Here is an 18,108-nt window from a genome sequence, read left to right as displayed (position 1 = left end):
TACATTTATAAAATAATATTAAAATAAATCATTTTCTTACTGAAAGTTTAAAAAATTGAACAATTTATTATTATAAAAAATATGAATAAATAAAAGTGAGTATTATATATTCTCAAAATAAAACTCTACTAAAAATATATTTTATTAATTAAGAAATTCTATAAAATAGAAAATCATTTCACTTTTACTTCATTCTATTTGTTTTTAATTTTTTTATGTAATAATTATTAACATATTTCTATATATTAATTACAATTTCAATAACTATTAAAATTAGAATCAATAACTATTAAAATGAGAATTATAGAAAGTAAAATAATAAATAGTGAGAATTAAAGAAAATAGAATAAAAAATGTTGGGAATTAAAGTTATAAATGAGTGGTTATATAATAAAATTGACCATTTAATAGATTGTTAAGAAAAAACTTTAAAAAGAGTAACGTTTAAAGAATAATAATTTTAACCAATCGTTAGTTGGTCTAGTAGTGATTGGCGCTAGACTTGATAGGGATAACTACGGTTCGATTCCCCGCAACTGCGATCGGGAGGGGACTGGAACCACTTGATGCCAGAACTGACTCCCAAACCGGACTTAACCCGTGGTGATAAAAAAAAAAGAATAATAATTTTATAAACCAAAAAAAAAAAAGAATAATAATTTTATAATACAGATAAATGAATTATGTAATTATAGAATAAAAAACGGTAAAAATTAAAGAAAGGAGAATAAAAACGGTGGAGATTAAAGTTATATAACGAGTGATTTTATAAAATGGACCATTTAATAGATAGTTAAGAAAAAATATTTAAAATATGTAACGTCTAAAAAATAATAATTTATTAATGCTGATAAATGAATTCTGTAACTATAATGTTATTTAAAAGTTCATTAATTTTATTGTGAAAAACTTAAAATTAGTCTACTATAAATTTACAAATAAGAAATAAATATATCTCAAACTTATATATTAAATTTAGATTTTATAATTTTTATTTCTATTTTATTAGATACTGTTAAAATTGGAATAGGAATGCAAATATTTTTATAAGTTATATTTTTCTAAATTATAGTTAGAATTGGAATAGAAATATGATTATTATTATTATTATTATAATTAATATTATTATTATTATTAATAGTTTTATGATTATTATTATTATTCATAATTCATTACTTAGTTATAATACATAAAATTAATAATAATAATAATAATAATAATAATAATAAATATATTTATTACTATTTATTTATTATTTGTGGTTTATATAAATATATATATATATATATATATATATATATATATATATATATATATATATATATATATATATATAATATATATTAAATGAATGTTATTTTTTATTTAAAATTAATCGTAGTGTAAGCTATATAATCTAAGATTTTACATTTATAAAAATAATATTAAATAAATAATTTTCTTACTGAAAATTTTAAAAATTGAATAATTTTTAATTATAAAAAATATGAATAAATAAAATTGAGTATTATATATTCTCAAAATGAAACTCTATTAAAAATATATTTTATTAATTAAGAAATTCTATAAAATAGAAAATCATTTCACTTTCACTTCATTCTATTTGTTTTTAATTTTTTTTATATAATAATTATTAACGTATTTAATATATTTTTTTAATTTCTATCCATTATTACTATATATTGATTACAATTTCAATAACCATTAAAATGAAAATTATTGAAAAAAAATAAAAAAAGGTATATTACAAAATGACATGTGGCGAGGATTGTTACCAAGGTGACATGTGACTAGAGTTACCATCATGACTTTTTTAGAATTATATTAAAGTAGATAAAAATATGAATAAATAAAATTAAGTATTATATATTCTCAAAATGAAACTCTATTAAAAATATATTTTATTAATTAAGAAATTCTATAAAATAGAAAATCATTTCACTTTCACTTCATTCTATTTGTTTTTAATTTTTTTATATAATAATTATTAACGTATTTAATATATATTTTTTAATTTCTATCCATTATTACTATTTATTGATTACAATTACAATAACCATTAAAATGAGAATTATAGAAAAAAAATAAAAAAATGGTATATTACAAAATGACATGTGGCGAGGATTGTTACCAAGAGATGACATGTGGCTAGGGTTACCATCTTCAAACAAAAACTTAAAACAATACTTACTTAACCAAGCAAGCAAAACAAGCATATGCAATTAGGTGACCACCTAAGCAAGCACAAAATAGAAGGAAAGATGGTTACCACACATCAAAACCAAAGCATACGCGAAAGGCGACACCAATCATAGTATCACCCAATAAATGGGATATCATGTACTCAATGTGAAGGAAAAAAGTGAGATGAGAAGAGGAAATGAGATTAAGATTCAAACACAATAAGTTGGATCTCAAACCCCAAAGAGTTTCAAATATAAACAAGCTCAAAGAAAGAAATGAAGTCAAATGATTCTCAAGTCACCAAAGGACTATCCTTGAACACATCATTCTTCATTTAGAATCCACACAAAAACACATGAGAAGTAAAGACTTCCTTACAATTAAAGAAAACTTACTTAACCAAGCAAGTATTAAGGAATGAAAAGCAAACAATTAGGTAAACACCTAAACAATGAATTAAGAGTAGAAGAAGAGATGAAGATTAAATAATCGAACAACAAAAAAGTAATGCCTACAAAGGTAGGACTTCCAGATCAAATATTGCCTATATGTTCCTAAGCATTACAACCCTAGCATGATGCAAATTAAGGCTCAAGGAAGTGTACCTTCAAAGTGGAAAATAAATCCACTATGCCTCTGAAATTTGCATAAGCGATAAGAAATCCAAGCTAAGAGGAATGTGAAATCCAAGTTCAATAAGTTTCAAGTACAATAAGAGATCCAAGATAAGGAGTCCAAATCAAGTCGTCAAGAGATAATCCTCAAATTGATCCAATAGTCGCAAATGGACAAGTGAATATGAATGAAATCATCAAAGAAATTAAAAAGGAGTTAGTAACAATAATTAACCATAAAGAGAAAATAAGGACTATATCCTAATTAAACTATAAAGGAGATAATAAAATATCAATTCTAAATATCATATATTTTTTATCAACAAAAGATTAATGGACAAATAAAATTATTAACAAAAAATAGTGCAAAAGAAATAAAATAAAACACTATGCTGAAGGGGGTGTATTACTGATAACAGGGTGTTGGCAGAGTAATTCGCAGGCCCATTGTCTTGGCCCAACAGAGTTTTTGTTTGATAAAAAAGAAAGAATGGAGTGTGCTGGCTCCAGGGGGTGTGGCAGAAGCAAATCGTGTAAGGCCCATAGTCCAGTTTTTGACTTCAGCTTCTTTGTAACATCCTAAAAAAAAGTGCGTGGGCTGGCTGATGGGGGTGTGAATAAGAATTCAGTCTAGGCCCAGACAGTTTTTTATTGGCAACAATATAGGGGTTGCGATGGGCTGTGAGAGGGGTAAGAACAATGATTGTGATCCAACAGCAATGATTGTGATCCAACATCAATCTACTATCTACTATCTATCTACTATCTATCTACTATCTACTATCTATCTACTATCTAACATATATTAAAAGATTGACCAAACTTCCTAAATTGCTCTTTCCTCAAAATAAATTTACACTACAAAATGGACATTTTAGTAACTAACAAAATAACTCTTCACCTTTTTACCTTTTGCACCAAATGTTCCACTCTCATTGGTCCACCAACTTTCTACAACATAATACTAGCAAAATACCCGTGCGTCCGCACGGGTAAATTTATTTAATACGATATATATTTTATTTAGATATACATATAAATTTAAAATTAGTTATCTGATTATAAAATAAATAGTGATAATATAAATTCAATTGTATTAAATAATTATGAAAAAATGATGTCTTTAAAATGGATAATGAAAAAAATTTGATATTTGAAAATAACAGTTTTGTGTCTTAAATAAAGGCAAATGTTAATTAAAATAAAATAAGTATTTTTTGATAGTGGCCCGTGAAAAAAAAAGATATATTTTTAATATTTTGAAAAATAAGAATGTTGGGTCTCAAATAAAGACAATTGTTAATTAAAATCCCGTGAAGAAAAAAGAAAATTTGACATTTAAAAATAAGAATTTTGTGTATCGAATAAAGACAATTTTAATCAAAATAAAATACGTATTTGTTGATAGCGTCCCGTGAAAAAAAAGAGAATTTTTTACATTTGAAAATAAGAATGTTGTGTCTCAGATAAAATAGATATTTTGCTGATAGTGACATGCAAGAATTTATTTTTGACAATTGAAAATAAGAATTTTGAATCTCAAATAATGAAAATATTAATTAAAATAAAATATGTATTTTTCTGATAATGACCAATGAGTTGAAAAGTTAGTTGTATGTATGACTATTTACTAAATATCAATATTGTATACAATTAGACACCAATAAATAATTAGTATGATAATCATATGCTATTATTATATATATTATATTATTATATATTTTAATATATTAAAAATAATTAGTAGAAAATAAAATAGTTAAGTAGAAAAGATAAAATGATGAAATGATAAAAAGAAAGAAATATAAAAGAAAAATGAATTTAATTTGAAAAAAGAATGAGATGGTGAGTTAATATAATTTAAAAATTTTGAAGTGTACTATGTATAAGGTGTTTAAAATAGAGTGAAAGATAGAAATAACTCTTCACCTTTTTACCTTTTGCACCAAATGTTCCACTCTCATTGGTCCACCAACTTTCTACAACATAATATACTACCTCATTTTCTCTCTCCTTATAAAGTACAATTTCAATTGAAAATATAATATAGTTGCATATTTATGATTATTATTCATTTATAATTGAATCATTCATTTTAAATTTACATATTTTTAAATATATTTTATATAATATTAAATAAATTTACATGATATTAGGTTGTAGTTTATGGGTCACTATCAACATAATACATATTTTATTTATTTTTTCAAATGTTAAAATTCATTTTATTCTTTTTCCATCTCATGGATCAATTTTTTTTTTGCTTAATTATTTAATAATTAATTAATTCATTTTAAATTTATTTGTATATTTTATTTTTTTTAATTTTAAAAACATAATACACTATCTCATTCTCTTTCTCTTTATAAAGTACAATTTCAATTGAAAATATAATATAGTTGCATATTTATGATTATTATTCATTTATAATTGAATGGTTCATTTTAAATTTATATGTTTTTAAATATATATGATACAATATTAAATAAATTTACATGATATTATGTTGTGGTTTACGGGTCACTATCAACATAATACATATTTTATTTATTTTTTCAAATGTTAAAATTCTTTTTATTCTCTTTCCGTCTCATGGATCAATTTTTTCTTTGTATAATTATTTAATAATTAAGTAATTCATTTTAGATTTATTTGTATAATGTATTTTTTTAATTTAATTAGGATGATAAAAAATGTATTTATCTCACGGGTCACTAACAAGACAATATTTATTTTAGTTAATCAATCATTATTTTAATTCAAGAGACAAAATCTTTATTTTTAAATATTAATTTTTTCTCCATCTGACACTACAAGAATTTTTTTTTTTGCGACATTTAGGCTGCGACATCATTTTTAAAAAATCTGAAACATTTTACGACGGTTGTAGGTCCAACTGCCCTTAAAAGAAAATTGCGACAGTTCACCAACGGTCGCCCCCAAATATATTTATGATTATTATTTGAAGATTCTAAATTACTACATATTTTTTTTGTTATTTACACAATATCATAATTAATTTATCCATCCTCAAAATATATGTTGTTGAAATTAAATTTTTTTTCTAATGGTTAATTTCCATTTTATATATACAATTTGGTCAAACTTTTTATTTCATATTTTTTTCATATCATTCAAAAAATACTACATCATAAATAATGCACCCGTGCGACAGCACGGGTATCTGACTAGTTCAACAATATTATAGATAGTGATTCAGATTAAAATCAATTATTTATAATTAACACTAGATAAAAATGAAAGAAAATGAAAACAAATAAAAATAAATGAGATAAATGGGATTAGGGTTTTCTGTTAGGACACATCACGTTTCAGAAACCCACACTTCCTCATCTCTCTCAAGTGAGGAACGGCGGCGGTGAATCTCTCTTTTTGTCTCCGACGAGCTTCACGGCGGCGCAAGACCTCTCCCTCTTGCTCTCCCCGATCGCAACCTCTACGCTCCCCCTCCGTCTCATCTCGTCTCAGCCTCTCTTCTCAATGCAGCGACGGCGGTGGTCTCCTCAACCCCAACTCTGATCTACTTCCGACGACTCAACAACGAGCTTCTTCTTCGATCTCACTTCTTCGTTCACCGACGTTTTTGTGTTTGATGTTGAGTTGCTTGCGATTTGCTGGGTTCGATGAAGAACAAAGTTTGTTGTTGATGCTGAGTTGTTGAAGAAGCACGGATAATGGCGATGATGGTGAACGTGATGTTGATCTTGAGTTCGATTTCGTTCTTTGATTGAGAAGGTTGTGTTGAAGCGGTCACGGACCGGTTCTGCAACCAGTTACCCAACCCGTTTTCATAATCCATTTTTTAAACAGTTACCCAACCAGATTTCATAACCCGTTTTTTAAGCAGTTACCCAACCAGATTTCATAACCCGTTTTTTAAGCAGTTACCCAACCAGATTTCATAACCAGGTTCTGCAACCAGTTACCCAACCAGATTTCATAACCCGGTTCTGCAAGTTACCCAGAGGTTTTCATAACCCGGTTTTGGAACCAGTTATCCAGAGGTTTTCATAACCCAGTTTTGAACCAGTTATCCAAACCGTTTTGTTAACCCGGTTTTAAACCAGTTATCCAAACCGTTTTGTTAACCCGGTTTTAAACCAGTTATCCAAACCTTTTTCTTAACCCGGTTCTGAAACAGTGATCCAAACCGTTTTCTTAACCCGGTTCTGAAACAGTGATCCAAACCGTTTTCTTAACCCGGTTCTGAAACAGTTATCCGAACCTTTCTTAACCCGGTTTTGGGAACAGTTATCCAAACATTTTTCTTAACCCGTTTTAAACAGTTATCCGAACCTTTCATAACCCGGTTTTGGGAACAGTTATCCAAACATTTTTCTTAACCCGGTTTTGGGAACAGTTATCCAAACCGTTTTCTTAACCAGGTTCTGGGAACAGTTATCCAAACCCTTTTCTTAACCCGGTTTTAAAACAGTTATCCAAACCGTTTTCTTAACCCGGTTCTGCAACCTTTCATAACCTGGTTTTGAAACCAATAACCCGGTTACTAGTTATCCAACTCCGTTTTGAATCCCGTTTTTTAAACCATTTTGAAACTCTATCGGTTTTTTGAAACCTCTATTTTTTAGACAATTATTTGAAACCACTTTGTAAACCTGTTATTTGAAACCGTTTTTTAACAATTTATTTGAAAAAGTTTTTTTAACCAATTATCTGAACTTACTACTAGAATTTAAAACTTATATGGTCTTTTACTTTAAAAATTACCAATGAGATTATTTCAATTTTTTTAATTTGTATCATTAAAATAATTGGTCAACGTGTATAACACAACTTTAAAATACTTAGGAATTTTGATTTATTTAGGAAGTTTTCAGGAAGTTATAATCGTATCAAAATGTATCAAGTTTTTTTTAGGAAATTTTCAATAGTCCAATTGTTCTGAGTAATTTTTTTTTCAAGGCCGATTAAGTTAAGTTTTCAATAGTTTTAAATGTCTTTCAAATTTTTGAAAACTGTTATTGTATTTTTATTTATGATTTCAATTCAATATTTTTATAGATTTATATGATTAATGTTTAATATTTTCCATAACCATAACCATATGATTCATGTTTAATATTTTCCATAACCAATGGACAATTGGCTGCGCTAATCTACTTTTAATACAGGGAGCTTTTCAATTTTCAGGGAAAGTGAAGATTAATTTAAGAAGTTTTCAATATTTCCAATTGTTTTCAACATTGCACGGGTGATTAGTTTAGAAAATTTTCAATAGTTATAATTGTGTTTCAGACTTTCTAAAATATTGTATTTTATTTATGATTTCAATTTAATATGTTTTGGATTTATATAATTAATTGTTAATATTTTTCATAAATATATAATTGATTTAGCTCTTATTTTACTATGAATATAAAAAATATTTACTTACTTACCCTAATTAATTTCGTTTAACACCTATAATTTGTATCCCTATACTTAATTTAAACTAATTAATCATCCTATCTTAATTATTATTTTTATTTTTTATTATTTTTTCTATTTTATTAATAATACCTAATTATTAGGTTAAGTGTATATTTCAAAACAAAGTCGTCATATTTTTGTTCTAAAATAAACCTAATTATTATTAGGTTAATTACTATGTATCTCTATTATTTAGGCTAATCTCTATTATCTAATTAATTCAAATTAATTTTCTAAACTCTGGTTTCAAAGCATTCAAATAAATATTAAGTTCCTCGTAAAAGCTAGTATTAATGGAAACAAACTCGAAATACTCTTTTTAGCCATTGGGATATAGTGAAACAAAATGAAAATAAATAAATAAATTGAAATTTTAAATTTGTAACTCAGTTTACGCAAACTATTTTAGTTTTTGAACATATTATAATAACTCATAGAAGTTTTTACATACTGTTTTTTCAATTATGCGACGATTATATGGCCATTAAATAACAAATAATTTTAAACGTTAAAAATTATTTCGTGCGAAATTATTTCATTAATTATCATGAATTTTTATATTTTATATTGAAAGGAAATATTTGACTAATTCAGATTTTTGGATTTCAAATTCCATAAAGCTGGAATTTTTTTAATACTTCACTTTCTAAGTTCCAAATTCATAGGGAATCAAAATTATTTTTAATAAAATTATTTTTTGTTTAATGATATCTTTTTCTTTGGTTTAAAAAAATTTACAAACCTTTTATTTTTTCCTAAACTTAAATAAAACTATTTCACACACTCATGACTATGATCATATTAATTTTAAAATTTTTTTTATTAAATTTGTTTTGAACTAAATGAGAAAACACAAAAAGACAATCATTCTAAAATATAATTAATAATTTTAAAATTATAATTTATGACTAAATTTTAGTATTATTTTATATATATATTTTTAAAATTGATAAATTTGTGCTAATAATAATCGTTGTCATTTAATGTATTGGATTTATAATTGAAAATGAAATCAAATATTTGTTTCATTCTTTTAAAATAATAATTTATTCTAATTTAAGTCTTTCTTTTTTCTATATATTCTAAACTTTTTGGTCGAAGTTGTCGTTAAATGTTAATTTGTTTAATTAAAAAGAAATTATATATATAAATTCCCAACAAGTATTGCTCCTTAAAATTTAAAACTTGCAATATATATATATATATATATATATATATATATATATATATATATATATATATATATATATATATATATATATATATATATATATATATATATATATATATATATATATATATATATATATATATATATATATTGACAATGGATAATAAGTTATATGAAAATAAATAAGGACCATTATATTGAAAAAGGAATGGTTGAGATTAAATTGTGATCTTTAATAAATCATGTGTCGTTAAAAGGAAAAAGAAATTAATAATCAAATTTTACTAAATATCTTTTAATTTCAAACATTAAATATAAATTTAAGGGTTGTTATTACATTCTCATATAACTTACTCATTCTCATATGATATGTATATATATGGAGCGTATCAAGAGATGAGTGAAATAAATATCAATCATTGAATTCATCAAGATAGAGAATGTTAATGCATTAATGTTGTTATTAATTTCTCTCTCTTGATGAATCTATTGATTGATATTTATTTCTCTCACCTCTCATTATAAAATGCTCTCACTTCATATATATATATATATATATATATATATATATATATATATATATATATATATATATATATATATATATATATATATATATATATATATATATATATATATATATGAGGATAAAAAATATTAAGGATTATTGAAAGAGAAATCAATCCAATCCATTAAAATCAACAAAATCAAAATTTAATGGTCGTGATTCATTGTTCTCATTTCTTATAATAACCAAGTGTTCTCACTTGAGTCGTCCCCTATATATATATATATATATATATATATATATATATATATATATATATATATATATATATATATATATATATATATGAGAAATTTGGTTATTATGAGAGCAGAGAACTTTTAATAATAACCATACGATTTAAAATCAATGCTGAGATTTGCATTGATGTGATATGTATTTAAACCAGAATCTATGTATTAATTATTGTTTCTTAAAATTTGAGTGAAATCTAAGACATTGATTTTAAATCGTATGATTATTATTAAAAGTTCTCAGTTCTCATGATCGTCAAAGTTCTCATTTGATACGTATAGGAGGAATTTTTAAATAAGAGATAAGATGATTCAATCATAACCATTGAATTAATCAAGAGAGAAAAATTAAATTATTTATTAAATATTAATATAACTATTATTTATCTCTCTTAATTAATCCTTTTATCTCTTATTTAAAAACTCTCCTTAAAAACTCTACTACTTGATACATTCCCTATTATGAGAAATAAGAATCATTAATTCTAACCATTAAATATAGATTCAATAAAATTAAAATCTATTCTATAATCCTCTTTTATAGTCATCACTATAATCAATTCATATTTCTCCCTCCGTTCCTTTTTAAGTGTCGTTTTAGCAAAAAGCTCTTCCACCAAGATAGTGGATTATTAGAGTTACTTTTTCTATTATACCCTTATTTATTTTTCTCTTTCAAAATAAATTCAATCATACACTCTCCTTTTCCAATAACTAATTGAAAAATTTGAGGTGGAGTTATTGAAAAAATAAGGGTATAAATGACAAATTATAACATTAAATTATAAAACGACACTTAAATAGGAACAAAAAAATTCTTCTAAAATGACACTTAAAAAGGAACGGAGGGAGTATATTTTAAGAAATAAAATATTTAATACTTTTTAAAATAATAATAATAATCAATTAAAAATAATTTATATATATGATATTTGTAATTTAATTAATATTTAATATAATCATATATGAATCAAAAATATTTAATATAATCGTAGTCATTAGTGTGTGAAAATCTTTAATATAATCCTATATGAATCTTGTTCTTTTATTAGATACCACATGCTTGATTCAATTATTTAGCTCACAAAGTAAGTATGAATAGAAACATAAAAACATATTTAGATTAAACTGTAAAGTAATAAAAGTAAGGGTCTATTTTGTTGTGCTTTTAATATCATTGATGTGTGTTGATAATATAAATAGAAGAAGAAATTTGTACAAAGAATCAAAATAGAATGTTCTGTTAGGAAAACAAAGGAAGTTAATAACTATGAACATAATTTGTTTATATAATATCCAGATTACACTCAATACAATTGTTATGCTAAATTATTAAAAATGTAAAGTGTGTGTCACCTCCAAATAGATTAAAAAAAGAAATTGGTTTCATCTTGATTGTGATTTGATGAAGTTGGTCTTTGACTTTCCTTTCTATGATATGATTTTGTTGAAGTTGTAAAATATAATTATAAAATATAATTGCAAAAAAAAATTTAATCGCAATATAATCTAATTAAATAATTTATATCAAAATAATTTCATTGTCTACTAAATTTAATTTCAATAAAAAATTGTTTCGATGTTGGGATCTCCTTCTTCAATATCAAAATTATCGGTAACAAAATCAACCGCATCTGGAACAATTTTTTATTTTTTATTTTATTTTTATATTTTTAATTTTAATTTTCATTAAACTAGTCAAAACGACGTTGTTTTAATTTTTTAAAATTAAAAAAAATTAAAAAAATTAGGAAATGCATTTAAACCGTCGGTTCACAAAAACCGCCGATTTTTCCGATTTTAACGGTTTACACCGATTTTGATCGGTTCAATGACATTCCCGATCCAACTATTGAACCAGATCGGTTATCTGGTCGGTTCCCAGTTCGACCGGTCCGGTTTTTAAAACACTGCTTTTTAATAGATAGCATTGCAAAAGTAATATTTAGGGTTGAAAATTTAATTGTTTAGGATAAGGAAGATTTTCTTCTAGTTGATAGATGTCATCCCTTGAGCAAATATTTGTCTGTAAATGGTCCTTCTTGTCTGTAAATGGTCCTTCCCTCATAAATATTTGTGTGTATATTTAAAGATTTGATTTTGTTAATTTATAATGTTTTAATTTGATGATATAATTTTTTATTATTTATTTATTTTAAGCAACATTAATAAATTAATAATATATATAAATATTTATTTATACGCTATTAAAGACTAAAAAGATACAACAATTGAATGATTGTGGTTTAAATGTACATAAATTATAGCCGCAGAATTTTATGGTTAAATAAGTTTTTGGTCACTCTAAATATTTCAGATTTTGTTTTTAGTCCCTTTAATATTTTCTTTCAAGAAATCGTCCCTTCAAAATTTTTCGTCTGAATAATTGATCCCTAACGTCAAATATAACTAACAACTGCTTATGGGCAAGACAGGTGGATTAAATCTTTAATTTTTTATTGAGATGAATTTCATTAACTTAGGTGGCATTTCTCATCTTGATAAAAAACCCTAATTGTTTCAAAATCCCTAATTCACATTCGTTAGTGGTCCCTGTGTTCCCTCTCTCCATAACACGATTCGTGGAACTCCATGCATGTGGTCCCAACATTTTTGAAGCTTGAGTTGCTTTCTGCGGTCCCAACAACGAAAAGATAAACTCCCAATTGCTAATGTTTATTCCTTTCGAGTATTGATAATCTGTTATGAGCCCTAGTTGCTTTGAAAACCATATATGTTTGTTTTGTTGTGTTGACTGAAAAAATCTAGAGTTTTTTTTACTCTGATGGTAATGTCTGACTCACCCTTGTTTATTCTTGTAATGTGTAGGATATGGGGTTATTTAAGGTTGTATTTTATACCAAAGGGTCATTTGTAAAGGATGTATGGTTAATATATGAATGGGGGATGTTTATGCTATAAGTGGGCAAGACTCTTATTTTTTGTCATACTTTGAACATCGTAACTTAATTAATAGGATGCATTCTTCGTTTAAAATTGAAGATGTGAAAATATGGTGGAAGGCTGAACACGACTGTCTTGAAGTGATCTAAAACCCTTTGTTAATGATGAGGATGCTGAACACGACTGTCTTGAAGTGATCTAAAACCCTTTGTTAATGATGAGGATGCTACAATGTTAGCTCTATGTGCTTTGAAGACTAAGTGTGATGTTGATATATATATATATATATATATATATATATATATATATATATATATATATATATATATATATATATATATATATATATATATATATATATATATATATATATATATATATATATATAGAGGCAAGATTACCAAGTGGTGAGAAGACTTATATGAAGAGGTTAATAGAGAGAGAGAGAGAGAGAGAGAGAGAGAGAGAGAGAGAAAGGCCATGATTGTGTTGAGGAAAATGAAGATGCTGAGGACAATGAATCATTTGAAGACTCTTTGGATGGTATACACTTTGAATATATTGAAGAGGAGAGAATGCACGATTTTGATGAAGATATGAGTGAAGGGTTAAACAATGGAGGTGGTATACTATACATAGATCTCATTATGGCTGCAGCAAAGGAAACCTATTTGAAAGCACATGAAGATAAGATGAATCGGATTAAGGAGGTGAGTTTAGATGCTTTTGAATGTCTAAATGCTAACCCAAACATAAGTGGTGCAAGCATTAATTTCCCTTGTAATCTAAGTGTGATGTTCTGATGAACAATCTTAGTGAATCATTCAATGCAACTATTTTGATGCAAAGGGATAAACCTATTATTAACATGTTTGAGTGGATTAGGAACTATCTTATGGGTAGGTTTGTCATTCTTAGGGAGAAGGTAGAAAATTACAAAGGAGAGATCATGTCGAAACCATTTAGGAGGTTAGATAGGGAAATAGGAAAAAGTGAAAATTGGTTTCCAACATATGCAGGTAGATTAACATTTCAAATAACTCATGTCATGTTCACAGATAGTTTTGTTATAGACTTGGCAAAATGTACTTGTTCATGTAACTTTTGGGACTTGGTTGGGAACCTTTGTAGACATGTTTTTGCAGCCATACATCGGAAGGTTGATGATCCCATTAAGTACGTTGACAAGTGTTATCATAGGAATACTTATGTATCATATTAAAATGAAGTTATCACTCCCATTAATGGCAAAAAAATGGCCAAGGACTATTAACCCTAACATATTACCACCAAGTTTCAAGATAGGTCCAGGTATACCAAAGAAACTCAGAAGAAGAGAGCCAGATGAGGCATCCCAAATAAGGTGGCAAAGGACAAAAACAAGCCATACGTGCAAGACATGCTTGGAATATGAACACAATACAAGAACATGTAAGAAAAACAAATAACTAACAAGTGTTGAAGGTAAACTTCCAAGAGATGTTGCACCCACCCAAGGAAGCCAAACACGAACTGTGGAGACATTCCCAAAAAAGAGGGTTAGTACCTCAAACTTCTAACAAACTTTACTTTATGAAATTCTAGTATTTAGATTCTAGATGTCCTATGACTTGTTGGAACATCTGATCTGATATAGCATACAACAGACAAATATCCATGAATGAAAAACAATGCTGGAAAGTAATTGAACACACATGATTGTTAAACGAGTTCGGGATACAACAACACCTACTCTGGGGGCTACCAAGCCAGGAAGAAAATCCACTATTTGCAATATCAATTCGAAGCTAAACAACCTCCGGTTTACAACTTCTCACTTAATCCCTACCCAGTGCAAATTCTACCTACGAACTTCCTAGATAAGAGAAACCCCTCTCACTTCCAATCACCGTAGTGATGTCTCACAATAACTACCATAGTTACTTATATTTACGACCCTTTACCACAATCTTCAATTACAAATAATACACGATTAAAACTCTCTTAATCAACAAATATTAGATCTTGCTTAAAAGCTTTGATCAATAACAATAGCTTGAAACACAAGCAACACACACTTAGATATATGTATCAATGATACCTAAGTGACACACATACATTCAATACTTAACAACTTATGAATGCATGACATAACTTACAACTCAAAAACAAGTCCTACTCCTCTATCAACATGATATTAGAGAGACTCACAATTTTGCATACAAACCCTAACCTATTCTCGTAAGATCTACACTTCAATTAGGTTTGTAGTCTTCTATTTAAAGCACCCCTCTGGTCTGGACTTGGGCTTTAAAATGCAGCAGGGAGACTGCTTGAAATTTGCAAAATATTCTCCTTAAAAATAGGTCTTGAATCATTAGTTTCCTAAATATCCTCTGTATCCAGAAACCATGAAAATCTTCATAACAGATAAAATCTTTTATCCTCATATTTAGCGCCAGATTAGATTACATAATATTCTACAAATATTCTGCATCTATAACAACTTAAACAGAATCCAAAGGCCCAACTTAACCTCTAGTCACGATGTGGGATGATCATGCATAGGACATCTTGTTCAACATGTTACACCAGATGCAGTTTATATAACATCTTGTTCAACATAAAGTTCAACATATACATTCTGCAGTTTGAACATTCTATCTAACACGCTGATGTCTAATTTGTTTCACTAAAATTAATGTCTAGTTTTAAGTCCTTTAATTTTAGTGTTCTTCCCCTTTTCTATTACAAACCCTAGATTATAGTTTTGATAGGATTAACTTCCTATCATAATCACTTGTGAGACTGGTTCTCACAAGTTTGAAAAACTGATTTTCAGATAAGCTAAATTGATCTATCATACTTTTCTCCAAATCAGTATAAATTATATGCAGTTCTTTTCTTATTTCACCAATATCAATCACTCCATCAATATTCATACTAATTGGTATCTTCCTTTGTTGAGCTACTTGACGTAAAACCAAATTTATTTTTTGAAAGAGTGTCTAGTTTTATTTTCCATTTAGTCACCTTCTCCCTAAATTTTATTATATGACTCGGTTTGTGTGTATGTATAATCACCTTTCTCAAATTTAATGTACAGTTTGCCTAGACCTTATATTTCTCAAGACACACAAGTGGAATCAATACAGCATCTAATGGAACCACCAACTAGCTCCTTCCTTGTACATGCTTGAAGTGTAAATGTCTTGAACCGAATACTTGAAGTTTGTTGAGGTCAGAAATAAGTACTTTCGTTATCACCATTATAGTGTTTCTCCTTTACTTTTATAGCTATTTTAGATTTAACTTTCTCAGTAAACATATAACTTTTTGGGTTACACACATTTACAAGTGTGTTAAACTTTCTAATAGACAGCTCAAATAAATATTAGCACACATTAATTTATTTAATAAACACATCACGTCTCGTGCATAATAACATTACAAGTACTGCATATACATGTGCAGTTTATTTATACAAGTTGGATCCATCACACATGACACAACATGCATGATGATGAGAAGCTGAAAAGTGAAAACTATGCAGCTGCAACTTGGTTAGAACTTGAAGTTCTGACCAACTCAGAATGAAAAGACCATGAAAGAATTTCATGTGCTGCATAATCTAATCCAGTGGAAGCTGACAAACCAATCCTTACCCACTCAGGAACAATATTCTTTAAAACCACAACATCACTATGGATATTTATTCCTCTAAGGGGATAACTCAAACTAACATTTAACACATTAGTAGCAGCTTTAAAACTTATCACAACATTAGCCTCTCTACCATTCAGCAAAACCCACGGCGCAGTACTTATGGATTGGACAGAGTTAACATCGATTCCAATATGTCTGTTGTTCGGATCCCAGGCATTTCGGAAAGTGTCAAACTCGACAGCAACAGTTTGACTAGTATGATTATAATCATGGCTATCAAAAACTCCAAGATAACCACCTCCAGTTCGCGGCTTAGTATCTACAGGTGCGATGAAGAAGGCTAATCCGTCGGCAGTTCCTGCACCTGGTGTTATGACAAAAGTGAACGAAGTTATGAAATCAGCAACGTTGCCGGTTCTGCTATCCCAAATATGGATAGGTGCAGAATAGAGAGCTCTACCAACTTGGGATTTTGCTGCCTTGGTCAGTGTCAATTTTTCGTTTGTGGCATAGGCATCGCCTTGGAAGATTAGATTTGGTTGGTTTGAGACAAAGTTGGGGATGGAAAAGGAAGTGGTTTCGGTTTGAGTTGAGTTCACTTGGAAGAAAAAGAATGATGCTAAGGAAATGGATAGAACTGTTACATAGAATGAGGTTTGGGTACTTTGGATTGAAGATGCCATATTGTTCTTAATTTAGTTGCTTCAATCCATTCATTCTACGAGTTTATATAGTGGCATGTGTGGCTTATAATGTAACACGAGATAACAACCCATAAATGATGAAAAAAACATGTTTTTTTAAAGGAAAATAATAATAATATAATAATAATGGGGAAGAATCTCTTCGTTAAAATATGTTAATTCTCAAATCATCAAATCCATATTAGATTTCATTAAAAAAAAAGAGCACAAAAAAATTGCCAAAACCTACCTAAAAAACCACTTGATAGTATGTACGCATGTTATCTACCTAAAAAAACACTTCAAATAGACCCATTTTAAATTTATTTTTGTTCTCCAATTATTTTACAATATAAGTCATATATTATCTCGGTTGGTTTATCCACCAAAAGGAAATTCTTTATTTTATTTTATATTTTGCTTAAAAACTGAACAATCTATTACCTCAGTGGTCATAAATATCCAAGGATCAAAGTATCACAGTTTTGTCCATAAATTAAATTTTATCGTCCGTTTATAATTAACAATGATCAACACATTTTCGAAAACATGAATCCACGTGAAATATCAGTGATCTACGTGAAACCACCACCAGTAATCAAAATGTGAATACACAAGGATATATCTTCGATGCAAAGTTCTAATAGGCAATCAA

General features: G+C 27.2%; 1 protein-coding gene across 1 annotated transcript; it reads right to left on the bottom strand.

Moving 5' to 3' along the window:
* Positions 1-16,512: 16,512 nt before the first annotated feature.
* On the bottom strand, positions 16,513-17,482 carry LOC131606429 (lectin beta-1 and beta-2 chains-like). Its single transcript, XM_058878658.1, has one exon. It carries the CDS (start codon positions 17,451-17,453, stop codon positions 16,650-16,652), a length of 804 nt encoding a protein of 267 aa, XP_058734641.1. The 5' UTR covers positions 17,454-17,482; the 3' UTR covers positions 16,513-16,649.
* Between the last annotated feature and the right edge of the window lie 626 nt (positions 17,483-18,108).

This window comes from Vicia villosa, linkage group LG5 (genome assembly GCF_029867415.1).
Source record: "Vicia villosa cultivar HV-30 ecotype Madison, WI linkage group LG5, Vvil1.0, whole genome shotgun sequence".
In the NCBI taxonomy this organism is placed as follows: domain Eukaryota; kingdom Viridiplantae; phylum Streptophyta; class Magnoliopsida; order Fabales; family Fabaceae; genus Vicia; species Vicia villosa.
This window is presented reverse-complemented; position numbering and strand designations above follow the sequence as displayed.

Coding starts and splice junctions, on each gene's coding strand:
- LOC131606429 (XM_058878658.1), bottom strand. CDS start 17,453: ATGGCATCTTCAATCCAAAGTACCCAAACCTCATTCTATGTAACAGTT.